This window comes from Sitodiplosis mosellana, unplaced genomic scaffold (assembly GCF_009176505.1).
Source record: "Sitodiplosis mosellana isolate CC-2019 unplaced genomic scaffold, AAFC_SMos_1.0 Smas_scaffold_6226, whole genome shotgun sequence".
NCBI classification, from domain to species: domain Eukaryota; kingdom Metazoa; phylum Arthropoda; class Insecta; order Diptera; family Cecidomyiidae; genus Sitodiplosis; species Sitodiplosis mosellana.
This window is the reverse complement of record NW_022601467.1, coordinates 3,116,598-3,140,171: the sequence shown is the minus strand read 5'-3', so window position 1 is coordinate 3,140,171 and position 23,574 is coordinate 3,116,598. Positions and strand designations below refer to the sequence as shown.

At 38.3% G+C, this 23,574-nt stretch overlaps 1 protein-coding gene across 2 annotated transcripts; it reads right to left on the bottom strand.

Moving 5' to 3' along the window:
• Positions 1-17: 17 nt before the first annotated feature.
• On the bottom strand, positions 18-22,346 carry LOC129578576 (breast cancer anti-estrogen resistance protein 1). Of its 2 annotated transcripts, XM_055467342.1 has the most exons (6): positions 21,149-22,346; positions 20,127-21,017; positions 17,340-17,483; positions 11,986-12,219; positions 1,897-2,453; positions 18-1,792 (listed from the first exon to the last, which is right to left on the bottom strand). In XM_055467342.1, exons 2-6 carry the CDS (start codon positions 20,202-20,204, stop codon positions 745-747), a joined length of 2,061 nt encoding a protein of 686 aa, XP_055323317.1. In that variant the 5' UTR covers positions 20,205-21,017; positions 21,149-22,346; the 3' UTR covers positions 18-744. The 2 variants fall into 2 exon arrangements, with proteins under 2 accessions (XP_055323317.1, XP_055323318.1); XM_055467343.1 differs by lacking the exons at positions 17,340-17,483; positions 20,127-21,017; positions 21,149-22,346 and adding an exon at positions 14,068-14,268.
• Between the last annotated feature and the right edge of the window lie 1,228 nt (positions 22,347-23,574).

The following is a 23,574-nucleotide window of genomic DNA, read 5'->3' as shown; positions in this document are numbered from 1 at the left end:
AGAAGTGAAACACAGAGTTTGTTTTTAATTATATTTTATATATATTTACATTCGTAATAGTAGTGAAAATCCATTTTCTGACAAGATAATTTTCCATTTAAAAAGGGGCGACACAGCGACACACACAGAGATGGTTTGCTCGTTGCAAAATGTTTTGGACGTATTATGCAATTCATGTATATATATGTAGATATGCGGCCCCAAACTATGTTTAGCTTCTGAAATTTTTGGCAATGCAATTCAAATTAAACCATTTCTGTTATTTCTTAAATTAAATTTTATTCTTCGTTTTCATTGAGCGATGGCTACAACTACGTTCTGTTATTCTTTTTTTTTTCGATGAAACGGAAGCGTATTGGGGGACGAAGAGTTTCGGGAATGACTTTCGTTTATGGATATCAATTAGCCGTAATGAATTACGCTTTTATCCGTCTTTTTGTCTCTTACGATTGGAATTCAATTTATACGCTCTACCATTCCACATACCGACCGAATAGATTCGTTCGTAAAATTTAATTATCACATCGATTAAAGTAGCATAGTGTATTTTGTATGATTGTATATAACGGAATAATTTAGCCGTATTTATGCCATTTTCCAATTGTATGAACGTATTTTCGAAAAATGTTACAAATTTCATTTATGTTATGAAAATTTCGTATAAATGTAGACATTCACAATAATCGTTTATTTTATTCGCGCTTTGGAATATTACAAATATTTTAGATTGTATAAAAAAGTGGTTCATTGGCTAATTGCTTGTAGCATTGATATTTTTAAATTATATGCCAAATGTGAGATATCTACGATGGAATCGACCATTTCTTGAACGGCCGTTACACTTGGGAAATGTTGTGCGGCTTTTTTCGTTTTGGTGACGCACGTTTTCAGGGCATCGGACAACGAATCGGCATACTCTAAAACGCGTCGTTTTACATCCTGTTTCGATAGATTACGATGCACAATATCACCGATAGCAACGAGATTGTGTGCGCTGAGTACAACGAATTTCCCATAGGCGAGGAAAAATTTCGGTGGTTGATTTCGTTCGACGGTTTGCAAGAATGCATCGATGGCTTGCGTTAGATACTTCATGTGCGTTACGGTTTGTGATGCATAGTAGGTGAGCAGTGATTTATCGTTGGGATTCAATTCAGTCTTGTCACTGTTCGAAATGGCCGCCGATTCGGCACTTTGCATTGCAGTATCGAAATTGGTGCGCAAATCTTGGGGCAATGCATCGCGTAGTTCGGCATTTGTTTTGGCCGATTGCTCTTTCGATTCCAAACTCACGTAATCGTAGTCTTCAAGCCATTCGGCTTGATTCCCACCATTGTTGTTGTTGTTGTTGTTGTTGTTGGACGAGCCATTGGTTTGCGTTAAACTCCGTTTGAACAGAAGCGTTGCATTTCCTTGAATGAACGATGTGATTTGACGCACATCTTCGGTCAATGTTTGCGCACACGCAATCAATTGATTCAAATTATCGCCAGGTTTGTTGTGTTTCGGATCTTCTTTGGCCAATGTTTCCAGGGTCCATCCGTGCAAATCGATGTTTTGCAAAACTTCGTGCACCAGTTTATCAGCATCTCGTAGTGCTTTTACTAATGGTCGCAATTTCACGGCAAGCCTTTTGTCATCGGCTTTCGATGCATTGCCCAATGCACCCTCACCAAACTCGGCCAAATCGTGTAACACCGTTCGCAAGCGCACAGCTGCCAACTTTATATCCATAATCATTGGTTCTAATTTCTCTTTGGTGCGCCAATGTGGCGATACGAATCCGAGCAATCTGCAAAAGACAATGGATTTTGGTTTTAGTATAAAGTATTCAATTTTATTAAATTCTTTCGATGGGAAAAGTTTCCAATGTGTTTTTCTTTGGCATTAACTCACTTGTTTATGGCTCCCGTTGCTTCGCTTTCTAATTTGGCAAGAGTTTCTAGGGCTGACGACAATTCCAATGGCAGCTCTTTGATCGCGACCACTTTTGGTTGATTCGAAACGGGAATGTCATAAGTACTTTGGAAATGAAGCGATGATGTGGGCGTCAATGAGCTACCTGGTCGAATAGCACCAGGGAACCGACGCGGTATATCATAGTCGGGCATATTGGCCAATGACGAACGATTGGACGACGACATACTGTGGCTGTCTGGTGTTAATAACAACGACGAATTCGAGCTGCTTGGTGTGACACCAAGCATGTTCTGTGACAGCATCGATACTGACCGTGGCACATCGTAAGACTCCTCCAAACGGCCACTTAACTGTGATGTTCGACTCCAGGGACGCGGTGAATCATAGTTCATGCTTTGTGTGGGCCGTGGCGTGTCATACGTTTCCGAATCAGACATTGTCGATAAATTTTGGTACGGACTGCTTAAACGGTTCGGTGTTTTCGGCAAGAGATCATATAAATACACGTCGCCACACTTTTGCGGTGTTACAACCTAAACAGAGTAAAAAAAAGAACGGAAAAAGAAAACGGGAACGATAAATATGCTGTCAAATTCTCTTGAGGTTGTTTGTTTGTTTTTTTTTTTTGGTTCAATTTTTCTTAGTTTCAAGTTGATCTTTTCTCTTTATCTACGTTTAATCTGCTCGGGATGTATTGTCGTGTGCCACATACAAAAGATAAAAATAAATCAATTGACCAGGTGCAGAAGCAGGCGAATGTCGAATGTCATCGATGTCTATTTTGCCACACAGTCTACCACACATACACACATACACTGTCACCAGCGAATGGTGCAATGGAAAAAGTTGTGAGTGTATGTATGTGTGTAAAGTCGATCTAAAAAAAATCATAGTTTATGAAAGTCTCTTGTCCCAAATACTACTAAAACAGCACCTGGCCACACATTTTACATAATTTCTGTGGCATTTTTTGTTATCGTCGTTGTCATCGTCTTCCCTTTCGGGCAGAGATTTCATTGTTGAATAGGAAAAGTTAGAACAAACAAGAGAATTCGGATCAACATAGAGCAAACAATGTAAAAGTTGTGATTTTTATGCGCTTGACATCTGTGTATTGATTTGTCGTATTTCACTGGGAATCACATCGACCCACAATGGAGATTAGCCGCCACAAGTTTTCGCTTTTTAATTGGAATTGAACAAATGCACATTGCACACAAAGCAAATTAAATTCGGACCGACAGAAAAAAAAATGGTAAAATTTTCATTCTGTTTGCACGGGCTACACCAATAGATAAATTGTGATGTTTGGTTGAACAAAAACAATGTAGAATCATTCAGTTTTGAATGGCAAAAATCGCGCTGCACTTTTTTGTTCTATTATTTAATTGAATTGGAAAAAAACACACCAGACTTGTTTAAACTTGACTAAACTTTTTTCTTCGGACGTGTCGAAAAATAAAAAGTGTTTTTTCAAATTAAAAATTAATTAATGAAATAGTTATTGCTTTATGCACCTCTTTCGTGGACACTAGAAAACTACTTGATTTGCAATCGTATCTACAGGCGAGACTCAAATGGCCAAAAATAAAATATGAAATTTTTGTTGTGACAAGCGAGAGAAAGAGAGTGTTACAACAGGCAAGGTGTGGGCATGCGCAGCGCAACGTCACATCAGTTGCGCTATCCGAATAGAAGAACGTTCCATGCCAACAACCAAATGCATGATGCTACTGCTGTTGCACGATGGTGTGTATCGATGTGAAGAGTGTCATTCATTGAAAGCATTTGAACGAACACTTTTCACAATTTTAAATGGAAAAAGAAACAACGTAACAAATCTAATTAAAGTCAGTCTCACCAAAAATCGACGACAAAACGAGAGGAGAGGCAAAACGAAACGAACAGAAAAAAAAACACCGTTTCGCTAGCAAACGATGCGAACAAAACCAGAGATAGAGACACAAATTAACACATCGTGAATTGCGAGTAAAATTCTATCGAAGCGAAAATGCAGCGGGCACGCGAGTTATAGGATGCGAATGAGTTGCAGCGCAACGGTTGAACAAACATAGTTTTGAAAAAACGAAATAAATTAAAATAAAATAAAATTGAACGTTACACTTGAAATGATGGAGTGCTTCGAATACAATTTCAGAATTTATTCAAATTTAAAGTATTTTAAATGCATTTCTGCTTCTTTTCAACATTCATTTGCATTTTTTGTCTCGTTTGTGCAATTTGTGATTTTTCGCACTTTTGCTCGAAACGCTCGGAAGCCAAGCAACAACAATAGCACCAAAACAAGCAATGACTGCGGGAGTGAGAGAGAGAGAGATAGAAAAAATATTATGTGAAAATTATATAACAGAGCGAAGCACAGCTCAATAGTTGTGGTGTTGTTTGCTCTACAAACACTGGCTGCTGCCATTCTATCGAAACAAGTGATTTTATTACATGTACGGCAAAAGATGTTGCCACGCAACCCTGGTCGGATTTGATGCGAAACGAATGCACTGTGAAAATAATTTTATTATTTATACTGTGGATGTTCACACATTTTCACGTGCATGTTAAGCATTTCACGCGCATTGAGAGCGAAAGACCGAATAGTTGCTGTATTGCTTACGGATGCCAAATAAACGTTTCATTCGTTCGCTTGTTCGCTCGTTTTCGAAGCGTCGATTTTCTCTCATTTGTTCCGTAAGGAATGCGTTGCATTTTGATAACACCGAAGCAGAGCACAACATAGATAGAAATGTGTGTATGTATATAGTGTGGCGCTCGTATTCTCTCTTTGGATTTCGGTTCGAAAAGGGGAGCGATTAAAATTGCTAAATAACCCATTTGTTGTGTTGTCGAGTTGTGCGGTCGCCCATATCAATGTGACTCTCAATATCATATATCTTGTGCGAAACTGATAACCCAAGATGCAAGGAACATAATAAAAATTTTATGGCATTTTTTGTACACGACACACAAAATGTACTCAGCATGAGTGATCTTCTCCTCCTCCTTCTTCTTCTTCTTCTTTGATATAGTATTTGGAATGCACACATGCTCTATATCTCTATTCCCATTTTACTTTGTCGTTGTGCCTCTATCATATTACCATGCAGTAAAAATGGCGAAAAATCCAATGGAGCACTGGTGCCGAAACTCAGCCAATATTCTATGGCAGTCATGTAATTTAGTTTTGGCAAACAGTTTCGGTACTGGAGGGCAGCTTCAACATAATACATCAATTTCGATTTTGATTTCGATTCCGATACGTAACGGTCCCTTAGATTGGAAGCTCTACACAAATTCTGCTGTCTCTATCCCTATCCCTATCACTCTTTCACTCATTTTCTCATTCAATCGATCCTGTTCCGCTCGCTATTCACTTCTGATAATCTAATGCTTGTACTTCGGATATCAAGCAAATGTGCTCGGAATGTGCGGTTTATTTTTACATAGTCAATCAAATGCTGAACTACGCATGTAACGCGTAAGTGGTTTTTCCCGTTCATTTTCAGATTCACCGTGTTTCGATACCGAATTTCGCCTTTTTTGCGAATTGTGTGTGAGCTCATTTTCCCTTTGCCATGCATCGAGTAAATAAATATATTTTTAGCGGATGAGAGAGAGAGAGAGAGAGAGAGAGAGAGCGACAGAATACAATGTCGACGCAGAGCGGGTGACTAAGCGAGCAAGCGGAATTGACAATCGAGTTCCGAGGATAACTGGTAACATTTGCTTAACGAAGCAACGCGACAACAAATACAATGAATCGATTGGAACGGTGACATTTTATTATTTTTCAAATGCCCGATTCGTCGAATCGGATGAGCTCAAATATATTTTCACTATAATATAGTACATACAGACGAAGAAAAGAAAAAACAAAAAAAAATATGAATAAAATAGACGAAAGCGAGCAAAAGAGTGAGCGCGCACAAAAGCCAAAAATCAGAAAGAAAAAAAACGGACAATGGCAAAAAGGCAACACACAAGAGAGAAAGGAGCGAAAAAAAAATTCGAAACATTTGAATAGGTTTTTAGGTTTCGACTTTTTGTTTGAAATGCCGAGCATTTCTCGTTCGCTGAATTTATTTTGCTCATTGTAACATTACACTGAAAAGGTCATAGATTTATTAACTTGAGATGAGCATAAGGAAAGGAGGCCAACTGTAAGTTTCAGAAGCAGCGGTGGTGGCGGCAGCCGCAAAAGCGACGACCGAATCTTCTTCAGTCAGAGGCGAACGAAATAAATTTTATCGTTGAATGCCAGCGAAAAAGAGTGAACAAAAAACGATCGACAATTCTTAGGCATAAGCTTTCTGTGGCATCAGGTATAGTTTAGTTATATCATTTTCGTTTTCTTTGGCCCAATCGTGCGTCGTGTTTTTATGAGGCTTCAATGCAGCATATATAGCGTTTTGGCATTCCTTTAGAAATTGTCATGTCTGTGGGTTTCGCCTGTTTGGTTCTGTTCTCTTCTCGTTTTTGTCGTTGTCGTGTCGTCATCATCGTCGGCGGCATGTTTTGTGTGTTGTTCATTCAATGTACATGGTTCGGCGCAAAACACGACTCTATCTCTATCTCTCTTTCACTTCGATCTTCCTTGTTCTATCTCTTTACCATGCATTTGTGTCGAACATTGTGTCCTGTAACTCAAACAAAAATTCCACAAATGCAAACACAGCATGAATAGAATTCGGGCAAGAATTTGACATCTGCAGTGTGTTTAACGCCGAAAACCCGCTTGCTGGACTAATTTACTTACAAATTTCACTCATTTTGTGTTTTATGTTTTCCAAATGGGAAACGACAACTAACAAAATGCGAACAATTCCAGAAGATTGACTTGACTGCTATTTCATTACATCCGTTGAGTGAATTTAGTTACAACAACATCGAGGATTGCAACGGACACAAAATGGAACAAAAAATTAAAGAAAGAAATGCCCATCAGAATGCTATTTCGACCCAAACAACCAACCAACACACTCACACACACGATCCATCCAAAATGGCATGGCACAAACCATTTGCCTGATTATTATTAAACGTAATAAATGAACTTCAACCTAATAAAATGCACTTATTATTTCTCTTTTGTGTTCCCGTGCCGCAATTTAAGAGGTCTCGTTCGGTCGGTCGAACGAAAGATGGACGAAAATGTGTGGCGAACGAAGAGAAAAAGAGAGAATGAAACAATTTCAAGTGTTTAAATAATAACCAATCGCAATAATGAGGGTGACTTTTAAATATTTGAAGTGGCTGCAAGAGGGAAAATCTTGAGTTGCTGTGAAATGCATTTGCAGCCGCTGGTGTCGTCGCTGTTGCTGTCGTCGTCACTTGAATAGGCAGCCCATAATTGCAAATGACTAGTATTGTGTGTCAAACAATCTATCCGAAAATGAACGAGAATGAACGAGAATGAAACGGGGCAAAATGGAAAAGCGACCGATAAAGAAAAGTGTCGAATGAAAGACCAACCAAACGACCGGTGAGCACGTTTTTCATCGCATAATCATCATCACAAACACCAGGATGGCGTGAGTCAAGCGCACATACACACACACACACACACACACACACCATCTGGTCGCCGCTGCATATTATGTGCATCGGCAATAATTTTTAATTCATAATAACGATCGTCGCCCACATCAGCTATTTACCAAATTGACTGAAATTGGGGTTTAACGAAGAGCAAAAATGTTTTCATATTCATGAATTATCCCATCCGTTTTGGCCATTCAGAGTCGATTGATTTATTAAAGTGTACGTATGCGGATGCAGAGAGAGAGAGAGAGAGAGAGAGAGAGAGAGAGAGAGAGAGAGAGATAAAAAAACGCGAACTCTCCAAACTAGCAGCGGAAAAAAAATGGCTAACGGTTACGATCCAAATATTACACCTGAAACGAATGAATCTATATTTTGCACACACCATAACTATTCGCAAATATTTATGCAGTATTTTTGTGCCGCATACACTTTTTTCACACGTTCTGTCGTTCTCGCTCTCCCGCTATCACGCTCGTGTCTGTTTGCATCTTTGAAGCATGGTTTTATTACATACGCATGACGCCATTATGAAAAAGCCAAATGGCCGTTTTATCTCTGTATAATATGTGTGTCCGATTCATTCGTCACGTCTAATAATTTTATTAGTTGCGAATCGTGAGATACAATTTGCACTTGAAAAGACTATTGCACATTTTCATTTTAAACGTTGTTTACTCGAGTCCCAATTGCAGTTTAGTATTTATGTACGTGTGTGTTTGTTTTTTTCTGTAGCTGCCCATGTACATATTACCGTCTTTTTGTTCGTTTTTTAATGCTGTTGCCTCCCGCCCCCCTAATATTTGGATTAACTCGATGTCATGCTTTTTTTTCAATACTTTTTGCATTCAAGTATACTTCATTTAACTGCTGTGTATTCGATGGCAGCCGCCACTAGAAAATTCCGAGCCAGTGATTGAATCAACATTTGGCGAGTAAACATGAGAGTGGAGAGCATTTTTAAAACGCTATTACTGAATGGTTGGCTGTGTCGATTAACGGCATTTTTATCCACTTATTACTTTTATTCGCTAATTTGCACCGGAGCTTTGCTGTCTCGCTCGGGCTCATGCCTGTCGATTGGCAACACCAACAACAACGACGAACAACATTGGCAAAATGAAACACATCCAACCGAACTGAACTGAACCCAAACCAATTCAATTTCATTTGATTAAATTTTCAGAGTCGATTTCTTGCTCAAACGGATTATATTTTGAATATTATAATTATACATGAACCGCATTTTATGCATGAGCTCTTGGAATATACATTTTTTTTTTGTTGCTCCCTCTACCACTGTTCCCGCATCCATTTTTCGCCTTTTTCTTTAATTGCCCACCGATATTATATAAATATTTAATGCATGTGGTTTTCTCCATCATCCATAAAGATGGGTCGAGTGAACGAAGAACGACGAACGCAGCAGCAGCTTTCGTCTCCTTCACAATGTGAAATTTCACAAGTGTTTGCCTTTATGAATTTAATCAAAATCCATTTGGAGGAACATCATCAGCGCCAGTAAAAGGTATTCTTCGCTTGCTATGTTCTATCGAAATACGAGAATGAGATTCCCTGACACAGCGATGAAGATAAGATTTCACTATCTGTCTCTTTCGCTCTGTTTTGGACGCATTTTTCGTGAACTTCTCTTGGAAAAAGACAAAGTTAGCATGCACTGTCAAAAGAAGAAAAGGAAGAAGCAGTGGCAGCAGCAGCGGAGGCAACCGAAAGAAGAAGAAAAATGAGACAAAAACGCGAAATGGATGCTATGATGACTTTACTTTCGCAAGGAAGAAAATTTAATTTACAATATTTTTCCATTAAGTGCTAAACGAGATGAGCATCGACTTATGAATTCAGCGCACATCGAGGTGGAAGTGCGTTAAATTACCTTTTACCTGAACCAAAAAAAAACAAGGCAAGAGTGTGAGAGAAGCAAAAAAGTCATTATTTGTTCGAATGCTTCTCGCGCGTGTTATTCGCATCTCGACAACAGCAACAACAACACACAAAATCATATCAATACACACTTCGAGTGATTCATACAGCTGCACATAAAAAAGGGCGAAACGAACGGAATATCTATTAGGTATGCATTGAGAATTTCATGTGGATTTTTATTTGTGCACGAGCACAAAGCCAGCCAGAGAATGAGATCGTGGAGTGATGGAGAGAGAGAGAGAGAGAGAGAGAGTTGGAGAGCAGCGAGGAGATTCGAAATTTAAAGTGAGCAATTTTGTAAATATTGCAGCGTATCGCCGCCAACAACAACAACAACAACACATTCCACCATTTATACATATACATTTTTTTTTTCTCCTCTGTTTGTTTGTCGTGTTGTTGTTGGTTTTTTTTTTCGGAAATCTCTCTGACTCGCAAAATATATATATATTATATGGTGTGTATACATCCATTCAAAACACAATAAGAGAGCATCTCTTTGCTGAGTTACTTCTTCTATTTTTGCCTGTTATTTTTATGATCTCGCATAACAAAAACAATCTTAACACTAACAAAAATAAATAGAAAGCATTCATAGGCATCCGAATTCCCGTTGGGTGTGATTTTATTTTCTGCATTCGAAACGCTTTGGATCCCATTCCTAGTTACTCCGTTGCCGTCATCATCATCATCGTCGTCATCACATATGTGTGGAAATGATGAATGGTGCCGGAGGATTGCTTTTGGCTTGGCTTGGCTTGTTTTTGGATTGGTTATTCGATTCTCACTCACTGTTGTCGGTCGTTTTCCCAAGAACCGAAAATTTAATCAATTTGTTTACATGCAGCATGGATTCTTTTTCTGCCATTTTTTTTTTCGCCATCGCCAAAAATGTTCTTCATCTCTGATTTCTAGCCTCTTGACGATGACAGTGAAAAGATAACACAAAACAACGATGCCACAATGGAGTAGTCGACTCACATGAGATTTTCCCCTTAAAACATAAGCTTTTGGTCGCCGGGAACATGAGCGTAATGGCATCGTGTAAATAAATAAATAAATAACAAAAAAAAAAAGAAAAATAGAAAGAAAAAGAACCATCTAATGGATAATGCGAACACACACACACAAACACACAATATTCGGTCGTATTCAATATACATATACATAAACAGGAAAAATGGATCAAGCTGAAAGCATATTTGTTGGATACCCAGAATACAAATAAGGCAGCGGCGATGGTGGTGTCCATTATTTTCATTCGATTTGGAACTTTGTTTTAAAGCAAACCGAACAACAAGCCGTGGCGTTCACGTTCTTTCGCCGATTACAGCAGAGATGGAACATCAGCGGGTTGTGAACGAGGAAAAAAAAATCACCACCGTTGAGTAGAAGTTAGTTTTAATCATGGCGAACGTGTTATGTTCCATTCAATGTTCTTCAAGCTATACCACGAACATTTTTCGCTTATATTGACTCGACTACACCAGTGTTCCAGTCGTTTGAGCCTTACACATTTCGGACCGACACACCACCAGCGAAAAATATTTAAGCGATTTAAATGAATGTAAATAGGGAGAGAGAGAGAGAGAGAGAGAATGAGAGAGAGAGAGAGAATGGGAACCGGAACATGCCCGGATCCTCATTTGTTGGCGATTTTGCGAAAACGCGCACGCATGCAACTAATGGCTCGTGAAAATACAACCGGAGACGAGTTTTTTGCCGAGAAGAGAATGGAATAATTGAAGAATTAAAACATTTCAAGCATTTGATTTGTAATTTAAAGTTGGCAATATGCTGATAAAGAGCAATGCAAACAGAAACCGCGCAAACACCAAATGGCAACATAGCAGCAGTAGCAGTCACAGCTTTCCATCATTTGGGAATCACGAGTATAATCTATATATCCTAAGAGTTAATTATTCAAGGCATCTACAGAGCGTATGTCGAACAATTTTTTTTTTTATTCTATTATTTGATTCGTTGATGGTTTTGAATTTTTGAATGAATTATTAATGAATCGAATAATAGAATTGGTTTCTCGCTGGTCAGATTTTGATTTAAGTGTGTGCGAGGATGGGGAGGTGGAGGACGAGGAGGAGGTGAAGTGGGTGAACTGAATGGGAAGCCATGTCATTTGCAGTAGATAAATCGAATTTGATTCTTATGAGTTTATCAAAATAGGGCAAAAACGAAGCAAATGAATTTAGCTCTACGCTAACACACTCCTCACGTCCCCCCAACCTCTTGCTGCCCACTTATGCCACCAAATAAAATCAAAATAATCGAAAATTCATGATAAATATCAAATGCAATGAAACGCGTGGCAGCTTCAATTTTAGCAAATGATCATCATCATCATCAACATCATCATCATCTCATTTGTGAACGTAAATGTGCTGCACAATATACTATTAAAATTATTTGCCAAACACAATGACAGTAGCATGCTACGGAAATATGCGAATGAATAAATGTCTATGCACAAAACTCCAATCCATCGGAGTTTGATTAATGATTACTCAAAACTTTTGATAGAGAGATAAAATAATAATGATAATACAATACCTTGTTCGGCATTATATGCCATGATCTACGCTTTCCCTGCAGTTTTTGATGGTTTGGCGAAGTAGTGGCACCAAAGTCAACTGTGTTCTCGTACAGGATGCTATCAGCGGACGATAAAATTGAATTATTGTAGTAAATGCTTGGTATCGATGGACATGGAGATGATACTGGCGATGGTTTATAGCAAGTGGCCTCGTACGAAATTATTTTTAATCGATTTCCTGGACAAATGCCCTGCAGCATGAGAGAATGAGAAAAAGTGGGAGAGAGAAAAAAAAGACACAAGTTACACAAAAAAAATCGATCGCAATAAAAAACAACAACTCAGAGGCAAACAAAAAATAGAACGATAAATAAATGGTTGGATGGAGGAAAAAAAAAGGTTGATGAAAGCATTTAGTCAATAAAACAGAAAATAATGAAAGAAAATGGTCTATTTGCAAGTCGTCAACGGACGAAATATTCATAAATTAGATCAAACATTGCATCGCCAACTGCCAACATTTATCAAAAGACCAATTAATTATTTATTTCACTCCAATATCGATTTAACAAATGAAAACGGTGGAATTTCTAAATGCGCGTCGGCATTTCAATTTAGCAAAGCGGCAAAGTAGTGGCAGTGGCAGTAGCTTCACAGCACAGTGTGCTTCATCGGAGCGGCGACACGATAACAATCAAGTGATGCAATTCCGAGACAAATTGAAATTAATTTATGTGCAAAGTATACCAACAAATGGCTTGCGCACTATGTCAAAATTTATCTGGCGTAAAAATGAAGAGCGAGCAGAAAGGAGATCACGGTCGAACTCAATCGCGTACGTTTCGCGAGAGACGCAGTCGCCAGCGCACGCTCTTCCATCTTGATGATTCTCTATCGAAAATCACATAAATCTCCAACGAAAATGATCTGAAAATTAGATTCCATGAAAATTTATTATTAGCATTCGTACGGTTGACGATGATTGCTTATCGCTATACGATAGTTGACGCTACTATATTCCTTGTTACACACATTTCACACAAATGTCTTCGATTGTCTTTATTTTGTCAGCTCTTGGCTTTGTTATCGTCGTGTGAGAATGGGAGCACAGAGCAAAAATCACTGTGTTTTCGTCGCAAAAATAACTTTGTTTCATATTCTGTGATGCATAAGAGCAAACTATTTCTTCTCGTTGCTCTGTTGCCGCCGTGACCGTCATCGTAGTAGTCATCGTCGTCGTCAACATCATTGTCGTGTATCGTTGACATTTCAATTTGAAATTATGCCATTTATTCGAATGAGACGGCTTTTCTTGTAAAACTTCCAAAACAATACACAGCTATACCATAGATATATACTTTAGATGGGTTGGCGTTAGATGGTTTGGTGTAACGTTTCGCATATTTATATTCAGCAGCAGCTCATTTTCTATTACAGTTTCAAAAACGATAAAAATGAAGTGAGTTTTGCGCTTAGTTTGTGAGTCTGGAGTTGTTGTTCCCATTGCAAAGAGCGAAAGAGGCAGCCCGCAGCCATCACGTACATAATAGCGTCACGCAAACGAAAAGTCATAAAATTGCAATCATAAGCGTATACGCGTAGAAAATTAGTTGTGATCACTTAAGTTGTAAAAATGAATGCGACAAAGGCGACTTCTTCGAGGGAGTCAACACAAATACAGATACACAATACATACACAGCGTCAAAAGTGTATGAAAAAAAGCGACACTGAATGAAGCCTTTGGAAGGACAGAAAGAATGAAAGGAAAAGAAGCAAACTGTGTATCACATAATTGCAATGTGTGCCATGCGCCTATTCAACACACAGTGAAACTTTTTCACATTTACAAACTGTCATTTCTATTATTTTCATTTTGTTCTTCTTCTTCGCCCTCCCAGTGTCCTCGACACTAGTTTTTGCACAAATCCAAAACGGCAGCACTGAGAATAGCAGCCACGATAAAGAACGACCGTAAATGATTTGTACGTTCTGTAAATAAATTCCGACGCTTATCACTGTTGGCCTACAAAAGTCTATCTCATTTAATGACTAGAAAATTACAATAAAATCTATAAATTTTTATTCTTATCATACATACAAACACTGCACACAGTTCACGACTCAAACGGGAAAAATGGCAATAATTCCCCATTGACTTTTGAAATGTTTGGACAATGCCTTTCTCTCTCTCTCTCTTTTCTTCGCTCTCGCTCCGGTACTAGTACTCCTTCACTCGACTGTTTTATTGAAAGATAACAGCCATAAATGTATCTTCGATAACCAGTCGCTTATCTACTCGTGATTCTGTATGATAAAATATAATATTCCATTTGTTATTCGAAATGTTCAAAACCAAATTGAACTGGAACTCGAATTCTATTTTAGTTTATTTGAACGTGGTGTAAACGATAGCGATATATATAGAGATAGAGATAGAGAGAGAGAGACCATTGGTGTGTGCGTTCGTTCCATTTCGCAAAATTTCTGCTCTCATCGCATATCATTTTATTGAAGTCGATAACTGCAGGCTATCCGATTAATGTATGTGTAATTGAATATACTTATGCAGAAATGGTATCAAAAATTCAATAAAGTGATCATTTTACCATTTTGCATTCCATAATAATTTGCACACTGGGCTTGTGTGTTCACAGTACACACTGTGCAAAATTCCATCTGTTGGTGAATTTTGCTAGCGCGCGTTTTAGATCCCAATAAAATGATTTAATGTGTTTAATAACACATTTTCATTTCGAAAATTACGATCGATTCCAAGTTTTTTTTCGTGTGCGTGTGTGTGTGCGCCATGATGAATGGCGATTAAACCATCGATTCGATGGGATAATTCACGAAGTGATTTTCCCAATTGATTATTGGGTTTATGCGTGGTGAGCTAACTATGGTGATAAAGAGAACGCAAGAGTGCGAGTGTATATATGTGTGGTAAGTATGAAAACACACAGACATGTTCGGAATTTTCGTACCGAATTTCCGGCTTAATTATTTAGTTTCAAATATCATCGATGTCATTAGGGACAAGCTGGAGCAATCTTTTCGAATCTCGTTTCGATTCACGCGAATAGGCGAAACATTTTGAATTTGTATTTTCCTACCCCATAAAAAGTAACGATGACGTAACATGCAATTTTTGAATCAATAGAAAACTTATTACAGGATGGCTTCCTGGCATATGTGCCTGTGCCTGTGATTTTGCTTGTGCTTACGAATTGTTTTTCGCTGACGCACTTCAGATTTTACAATGGCAATCGAGCAGCGGTTAAATTCAAGCATATTATGGAAGGTATAATTTGCGTTTTTGATTCGGAATGTTTCAACAACAGCAGCAGCAGCCGCACACACACACACACACACGTTCATTTTGAAATCGAAAACGTATCAAATCTATCTTTAATTCGTTAGTATCGTTTGACAAGCCGACAATATCAGCAGAAACACAAAATGCCAAACATTCGGTGTGTATGACAAATCGATACACTTGGACTACTTTGTTGATGTTTCATCGACAATTTCGAAATAAAAAAAAATCGGGAATGCCTTTGAATACATATTGGTTTTCTCTGGTATACATCGGGGCGATAACGAACGACAAAAAAAGATAGAAAAATATGTGGCATGTGCGCTTAGGCCAACACAAAATGAATAGTTCGATATTTAGCTGCAGGCGTACATACGCACAGAACTGTCATATAAAATAGATAAAAATAAAAATTAACTGCAAAACAAACACACCCCACGGTCGGAAATAGAGGAGAGAGAACAAAGAATGTATGCGGAGAGACATAGATGGAGAAAGGAAAAAAACCATGATAGGAATGCCATGTGCTGTGGCCAATAGGCATGACATAACCATTTTTTCGCTTTTTTTCTTTTCCTCTTCCGATGCCGATTTTTATTCCGCTGGAATCGATCGAATCTGTCTCCTCTATCTCTAAGTATTCGCAGTGAAATTTGTGCGCATTTCTTTTCGCTGTGGTCGAATAGTTTGCCAGATTGAAAAAAAAAAATTACAGCACGCATCGCAACACCGAACCACCAAGCGGGCCGAATTTTTTTTTCGGGGAGGAAGGGGGTTTGAAACAGAATTTGTGGTAACGGAAGAAGGCAAATGAAATTGAACACGACTAGAGATGGACGCGCGAACGGAGTGATCTGACAGCACCGTCCAATTTTATTTAAATGAAACGCATTTCATGGTGATTCGTTGCCTTTGTTTATATTATATAGAGACCATATTTTACTATTTCACTTTTTTCCCTTCGCATTTTTTTTTCCTTTCTCTAAAGCGGAACAAAAAACCGAAAGACCAAAATAATAATTGAAAAAAATAACGGTTATTTACACACACACACACACACACACACACACACACACACACACACACACACACACACACACACACACACACAAATGCAATGACGGTAATGTGCTTCATGATCCGTTGCCTTTTTCACTCAGTTCTTCGTTCTCACTTTTCATTGTGCTCACCACTTTTGATGCGACGACGTAACTCGATACTTTTTTTTCTTTCGCTGTTTGGCTCCTTTTTTCTGCTGAAGAAGAATAATTGCATATTATTTTGCCTGGTGTTATGACAAAATAAAGAGAGCGAAATGAATTTTATTCAAACGAAAAAAAATAGCGCCTATTTATCATTATTTCATTCATGCGGAATACCCTGAAGTAAACTTGATCATGTTGTGCCATGTCGCGTCGCAGATTGTGTAAATTTAACGCATAGATACACAAAATATTCACACATCTATGTAAATGTTATTCGAGTGAAGTCGGGAAAAAAACCCGAATGACAAAAAGCGACGAGTAAATACATACACAGAAAAAAAAAAACACATCGAAGAATAATATGATGAAGAAGAGAAAAATGAAGAAGAAGTAGAAAACGAAGAGAGCAGTGAAGAAAAAAAAGAGTGTTTTGTCACAGCGCACTCATATTTAAATCAAATGGCTGGTTTCATACTATACGCCTTGCAATGACAGACGCCAACCCGAAAGATGTAATGTAGAAGCAAAAGAAAATTGAAATAATTTGAATTGAATAAGAGCTAGTCAGGGTATAAAACACGGCAGACGAAGACTTTTTTCACATGTGCCTGGCACATACAAATGCTAATTCGGTTTTGTACTCTTCTGGCTTAAGCCAGCACACACCACCGACATAGACACATACACATCGATTCGTATTGCCACACTGTACAGTGTACCTGTACATACACATCACTGCTCTATTTTCAAAAAGCAGCGAATTAAATTCAATGAAAATCGGTTTTTGGAGGAATGAGGAACGTGGGGGTTGATGAAATTTGTTGAAATGCTTTACGGATGGATTTTTACCTGTCTGCCTCTCAACGTGCACAGCCACCATCCTTCCAGGCCATCTGTGTCTTGTTCGATGACAGTTAACAAATCGCCACGCTTAAATGCTAATTCATCAGGACTCTCAGCTATATTATCATAAATGGCTTTGGCGTAGACATTCTGAAAGACAGAAAGAAAAGAAAAGAAAATACAGGACAATGACGAAAATAAATATAAAAAGAACAGAAAGAAAAAAAGGAAACGAAAAAAACGAAATGAATGAGATAAATGGTACAACGATGCCAGTGAAATAATATTATTATTTATTGCACTACGTACACTCTCCCCATCAAATGAGACCGTTTTGCCAAGGTCCACACTTAAATTGCGCATTTATTTTCTTGGCCGTGTTGGCTGTGTATCTTCTAACATGATAAAACATATAAAAGCAAATGACATCTTCGTTATTCGGTCTAACAAGAAATAGAAGACCAGACCAGACCAAACCAGACGAAACGCAACCAACGAGAAAGCCAAAGAAATGACCAAAAGAAAGAGGGAAAAAAGACAACAACGACCAGGAGAGTGTGAATGGAGATAGACAGAGAGAGAGAGAAAAAGTAAAACAGAAACGGTGGAAGTTGCGCAATGAGCAATGGGCAATGAACAAGCAGGCGAATTCATATAAAAAATAACAGCATCTCGAGCACATCACCATCGGTCAATACATCTATTGGATTCGACCGAAACACGTTCACTTTCACTTTTTATATATCTCTCTCTCTCTCTCTCTCGCTCTCTCGCTCTCTGCCTCCTGTCACTGCAATCGGTTTTTATTCATATTTAAGCATTTGACTTGAATGTGCTGAACTCTCAATTCGATTCTACAATCCTCAACGGTGCAATCAATTGGCGATGTATGTTTTTATTATAGCCAATGTGGCCAATGTGTATATTTAACCATTGCAATATTGTCTAGTGTGTCTACTCAATAGCCGTAACACTCTCTATTTTATGGTACATTTTGCACAGCTTTTTCGCTTCAGAATCGCAGAGATCGGCGACAATGACGACTACGATGGGGAGGAGAAACAAATGGCTGTTCATGGTGAATGCCCATATCATTTGTTATGAAAAATTCAATATGAGAATGGTCGAAACATACAAATGGCATTTCTATTTTGACCATCGTGTTTTATACGGATATTATACACATAGTAAAAATAAAAGTATAACAACATCCTTGAGAGAGAGAGAGATAGAGCGAGAGAGAGAGAGAGAGAGAGAGAGCGTGCGAGAGTGAAGAGTACATTTAGATTTGTGGTAAAATCATACAATAAAAATGGACATACATAACCATTTTTGACCGTCCGAATGGCGGCAATCAAATCACTACGCATCAAACCAGAGTCAAATGTTCTAGCCATTTCGAAAGCATTAAACAAGAACCTTAAAACTCATCGTCATTCGAAAAATGCCTAGGCATTTTAGAACAAAACACGGAAATCTCATCGTAATGATCGACATGTCGACCGTCGTCTATCGGTGCGGCGTGTGTATTTTTGGATAAAATCGGTTTTGTTGTGTACACACATGGTACACCTTTTCGACAAACAATGCAACAATGCCCAATATGAGATTGTTGTGCAAGAAGGAAAGAAAGAGAGAAAAGGAGGATGACTCAAATGTACTCATACTACAGACACACACACATTAACCAGCCAGATAAAGCTTTTGAAAATTTCTGAATGCGACAATCCATTTAAACTCATTCACACACAGATGAATAACAATGTTTCCAATGAATGTGAATGACTTGTAACATAATAATCGAAACGAAATATTGTCGACATGTGTAAGCTGCACCAAAAATTTATTTTTACATGGGTCTAAACGTCATAACACGTACTAATCTTCAGATATTGCTCATTGTTACATTGTCTTGGGGTTTTGTGTGTGTGACTCATTTAATACGGGAATTGACTTCGAAGAAAATCATTTGGGTCGAGGCTTTGCCACAATGTTACATAATATAATAAAAATTTGATGATAATACCTCCGGAATGAATTTGAATTTTCAGACGTACAAAGACCATCACCAAGTAGATACACACGCTACGAACACACGCTCGAAAGCGATGCCAACCAAAATGTCATTCCTAATCTGAATCACGAACCGGCAATTCAGTTTGATTGAAAGATCGATTTGTTACCGTCGTTGTGGTTGTTGTTGTTGTTGTTGTTTTTGTTGTTGTGTTGTTGTTGTTATTATTGTTATTTTAAACGAAAATCAAAGCCGACTAAATACTCCAAATGCTATTATTAGAATCGAATTATTTGATCACTTAATCTGTGTATCCAAATTGATAAATAAAATGGGCTCTGTTACCATGGTTAAAAATGTGTATGCATTTGTATTCTGTGTTTTTGCTTGGACGGAAAATGTGAGAGAAGAACAATATGAAATACCAGAACAAACCAACAAACAAATAAACAAATAAATACATCCTTTTTCCTTGGCTAAATGCAAAGGTTCATTGTGATATTCATTTCAATTTGAAATCCCATTTGAGATGGTTAATAACCATTCAGTAAGTTCGTCGACGCTGATAAAGACGTTGACAACTTGACTATGGATTGCATACTACCTTGAGACACTGAGACTGAAAGAGAATGTGAGTGTATAAGCGAGAGCGTGCGGATTCGGTCTTTGGATTTGGCATTTTTGCTTATCAATTTAAACGAGAGCAAGATGGAGAGGAAATGTCTGCGGAATTAAATAAGATTTATAATGGGATTATGGCTTGCGACGACTTTATTTACCTTATTTACAGTGTTCGGTGATGCTGTCGAATAAGCCGCTGTTGCCGCGAAACAGATATTCGAATTTTCGTGCACCATTATTGCTCCGTTGAAGTGATGTTCTCTCTCTGTGTGTCTGTCTGTCTATCTATATATGTATGTCGGTTGGCTGGCTGGTGGCAACGGCTGCTGCTGCTGCTAGCTCTTCTTTATTCGTCGGTGTCCCGGTGGAATTTGTGTCTCGCGGAAACTTTTCGTCTATTTATGAATTCGTCTTTTGCTACGTTTTTCAGTGCAGTGATTTTTTTTGAACGCACGTTTTAATCACTTGGGCAAATACAATTCTTGATGCACTTCATCTACACACCTATGTGAGCGTCACGAGTTATTTTCAATGTGATTTATGGCTCATTTTTCTTTTTCAGTTTTTTAGTTGCTTGTAAGCTCCGTAACGTGTGTTGTATGGGAGTGTGAGGGCGCGCGAGCGCGTTGCGATTGTCATTGAAATGGTGAAGAATAAATAGTCACGCACAAGCACATTGTAATCTCTTATTCATAGCGTCCCATTATTATTAATTTCAACTGATATTTGTTATTCATTCGTTGCATGAAAAAGAGTCAAAACAGTTACAAATGCAAGGGGAGCCCGAAAAAAAGAACATTTGCCGAAATGAACAAAAACTGATATTTAATGGTATCGATGGCGCAGTGTAAGCAATTAATAATATAAAAAAAAACTCTTTAGTTGCTAGATGCACGTATTGAGAGACATGAGGCTCTCATGTGCGCGCCACAGAATCAAAAATTGAAAATTCAATTAAATGTTATTCAATTGTATGTATCTTCGTTGTTGTTGTTTTTATATATTTTTACGGTATGTTTTTTTGTCGCTTTCTCTCGTTGTTGTTGATCCTGAAATGTAATATTTTTTTATCGGTGCAAGTCCACACTTAACAAGCACATCGGAGTTGTGTTTTTTTTATTCGCGTATGTTAAATTTATTTGCATTTTATTTAAAATTGCATTCCGAGAGAGTAGTTTACATTTTCAAACTGTGTTGTTCTGCTGCTTTTGATTTCGAGTCGCTTTTTCATTTCACAAATTTCCTATGTTGATTACCGCACGTTTCACACCCAACCAAAATAAACTTCATACGAACTGGACCGTTTTTCTCTCGCTCATGCAGTCGCAGCGTCTGTATCACTATCTCTCGCTGTGTATGCCATGCAAAGCTTCGGTTCGCTCGTTTGCTTTGCTTGTTCGCTCGTTCGCTCGCTCTCTCGATGGTTCGCTCACTGTATGTGTTTTTGCAAGTGTTTAGCGTTGCATTAATATACGCATACCAAAATATTCAAATGTTTACTCTCTCATACGAAAAAGTGACACAAACACATAAGTTACACGGTTGGCTGTCTTGCTCACTCGCAAAATGTTACCATCGCGAAAGGAATAACACATACAAAAAACCAACAGCACACTATCAACAGCAACAATAACCCACTGAAAGCACTGCGAATGATTTGGCACATGAATTCGTTTACATAGAAAAACAAAAATTGTACATTACACACGGGAGAGGGAGAAAAGATACACAACCGAAAAACGAAATATAAAACAGCCGAATAAAAACCAAAAAAAAAAATGCAAAAAAAAAACTACACAGCACAAAATGTTGAACGCCGCACACGGTTTTGTTTGTTGTTATGTTTGGACACACTTAAGCATTGTTGACGCTCAACATTTGCGAAAAGCAGATATTCGAACGTGTGTGACTCTTTCGATACTTCGAAATGATTTTGAATAAATGCCTTTGGTTTATGCGATGTATTTCGTTGTTGTTGTTGTTGTTTTATTTCGGGTTCTTTGCCGACTTTTTTTCGCTCTGTTTGTTTGTTACATTTAATTCGGCGCGTTCTCTCACATCGCCGCTCTGGGGTCGACTCGGTTAGCTCTCTTCGCTTTAAATTGTTGGGCACGCAATACCATTCGATATCGGTTGCAAATACGTAAATTTGTGTATTCGTTATCGCGGTTCGCCAACTCCATTCGATCGGCAAAAGTCAATTTGTTGATAGGTATACCAGATACAAAACGGTGCTGCAATCGAAGCCACAACTGCCAATAACACAAAGCATCAACACTCGTACGTTGTTTACCGACTACTAAATTGCGCTGGTCGTATATATTTTCTGTGTGCGATGTATTTTCTCAGTCTCGTTTTTCTCATTCAGCCCGTCGACGACGACTCATACACACAGAGCATGTTGCTTGGTAAAAGCACACGGACACAACAGCCGCCTGTGTTTAACACACATTTTTATCTCTATACCGTTTTGTCGCTGCTGCCGTCACCGTCACCGTCGCCGACACAGCACACCGACACATCACATTGCCTGGCTGGCTGACTCGGCAAACCGTGCGTCTGTATGAGTATTGTACGCTGTGTGTTGTCAGCGCAACATATACACACATGCACGCAGTCCGTGTAGTGTGTGTGTGTGTGTATGGTATATTCGAAAGGAAGACTCTGTTATGTTATGTTATACTCTACATCTTCATACATGCATAGCCTCGTAAGGCGTACATGCTTCATTTTTTTCGTCGTCTGTGAATATACGCGACAACAACCAAAACCAATTCAAACTAAACTAAGCAAAGAGCATTTACTTTATTCTTTCTGTTTTCTTTTCTCTTTCGCTCTCCGATATATGTGGCATTTTGCTCATTTTTATTTCGTTCGGTGTGTGAAGGAAAAAAAAGCGACGAAAACAGCAGCAGCAACAACAAAGAAATCACACAACGATTGCCATAGGTATCTCAAGTGATGTACGTGAATGTTCAATCAGTTCTCTGGCTTTTGTTGAGTGCATCCGATCGGTGTTTACTTAATTCGAAAGAAAAATCCCATCGAAAAGCAACTCACTTGCTTTGTCTTTTTTTACTGTTTCTGCTGCTGCTATTTTCTTCGTTCTTGTTTTTTTTCGGGCACTGTTTTTTTTTTGGTTTGGCTTACTACTGACTGAGTGGAATGCGTCAAACAATGAAGCAAATAGACGAAAATCAACCGCAATTCGATATGGAAACAGAATAAATGCCACTATACACAAACCTGTTATAACAAGTGGAATATGTGCTCTACGTGTATGCATTTAGTTCGATCGTTTTGGATCTGACAAGCACATTCATGTATCCACACGTACTACTATTGCGAGCGAGCGTAATTTTTACGTGAAATGAACAAAAAATAAACGACCAAGAACACACGTAACGCAAGAGGCGAGAAAGGGACGAAAAAGAAAGCGTATAAACAACACACAAAAAAAGATACCCAACGCATGGCATGAGGAGAAGGCAAAGAAAGATGAGTGCAAAAATACCATAATCGTATTGCGAAGAACCTTTCAGTGGTTTGACAAAAATGGAGAGAGAGAAAATCTTACTTACTGGTATGAACACGACATATACAAAA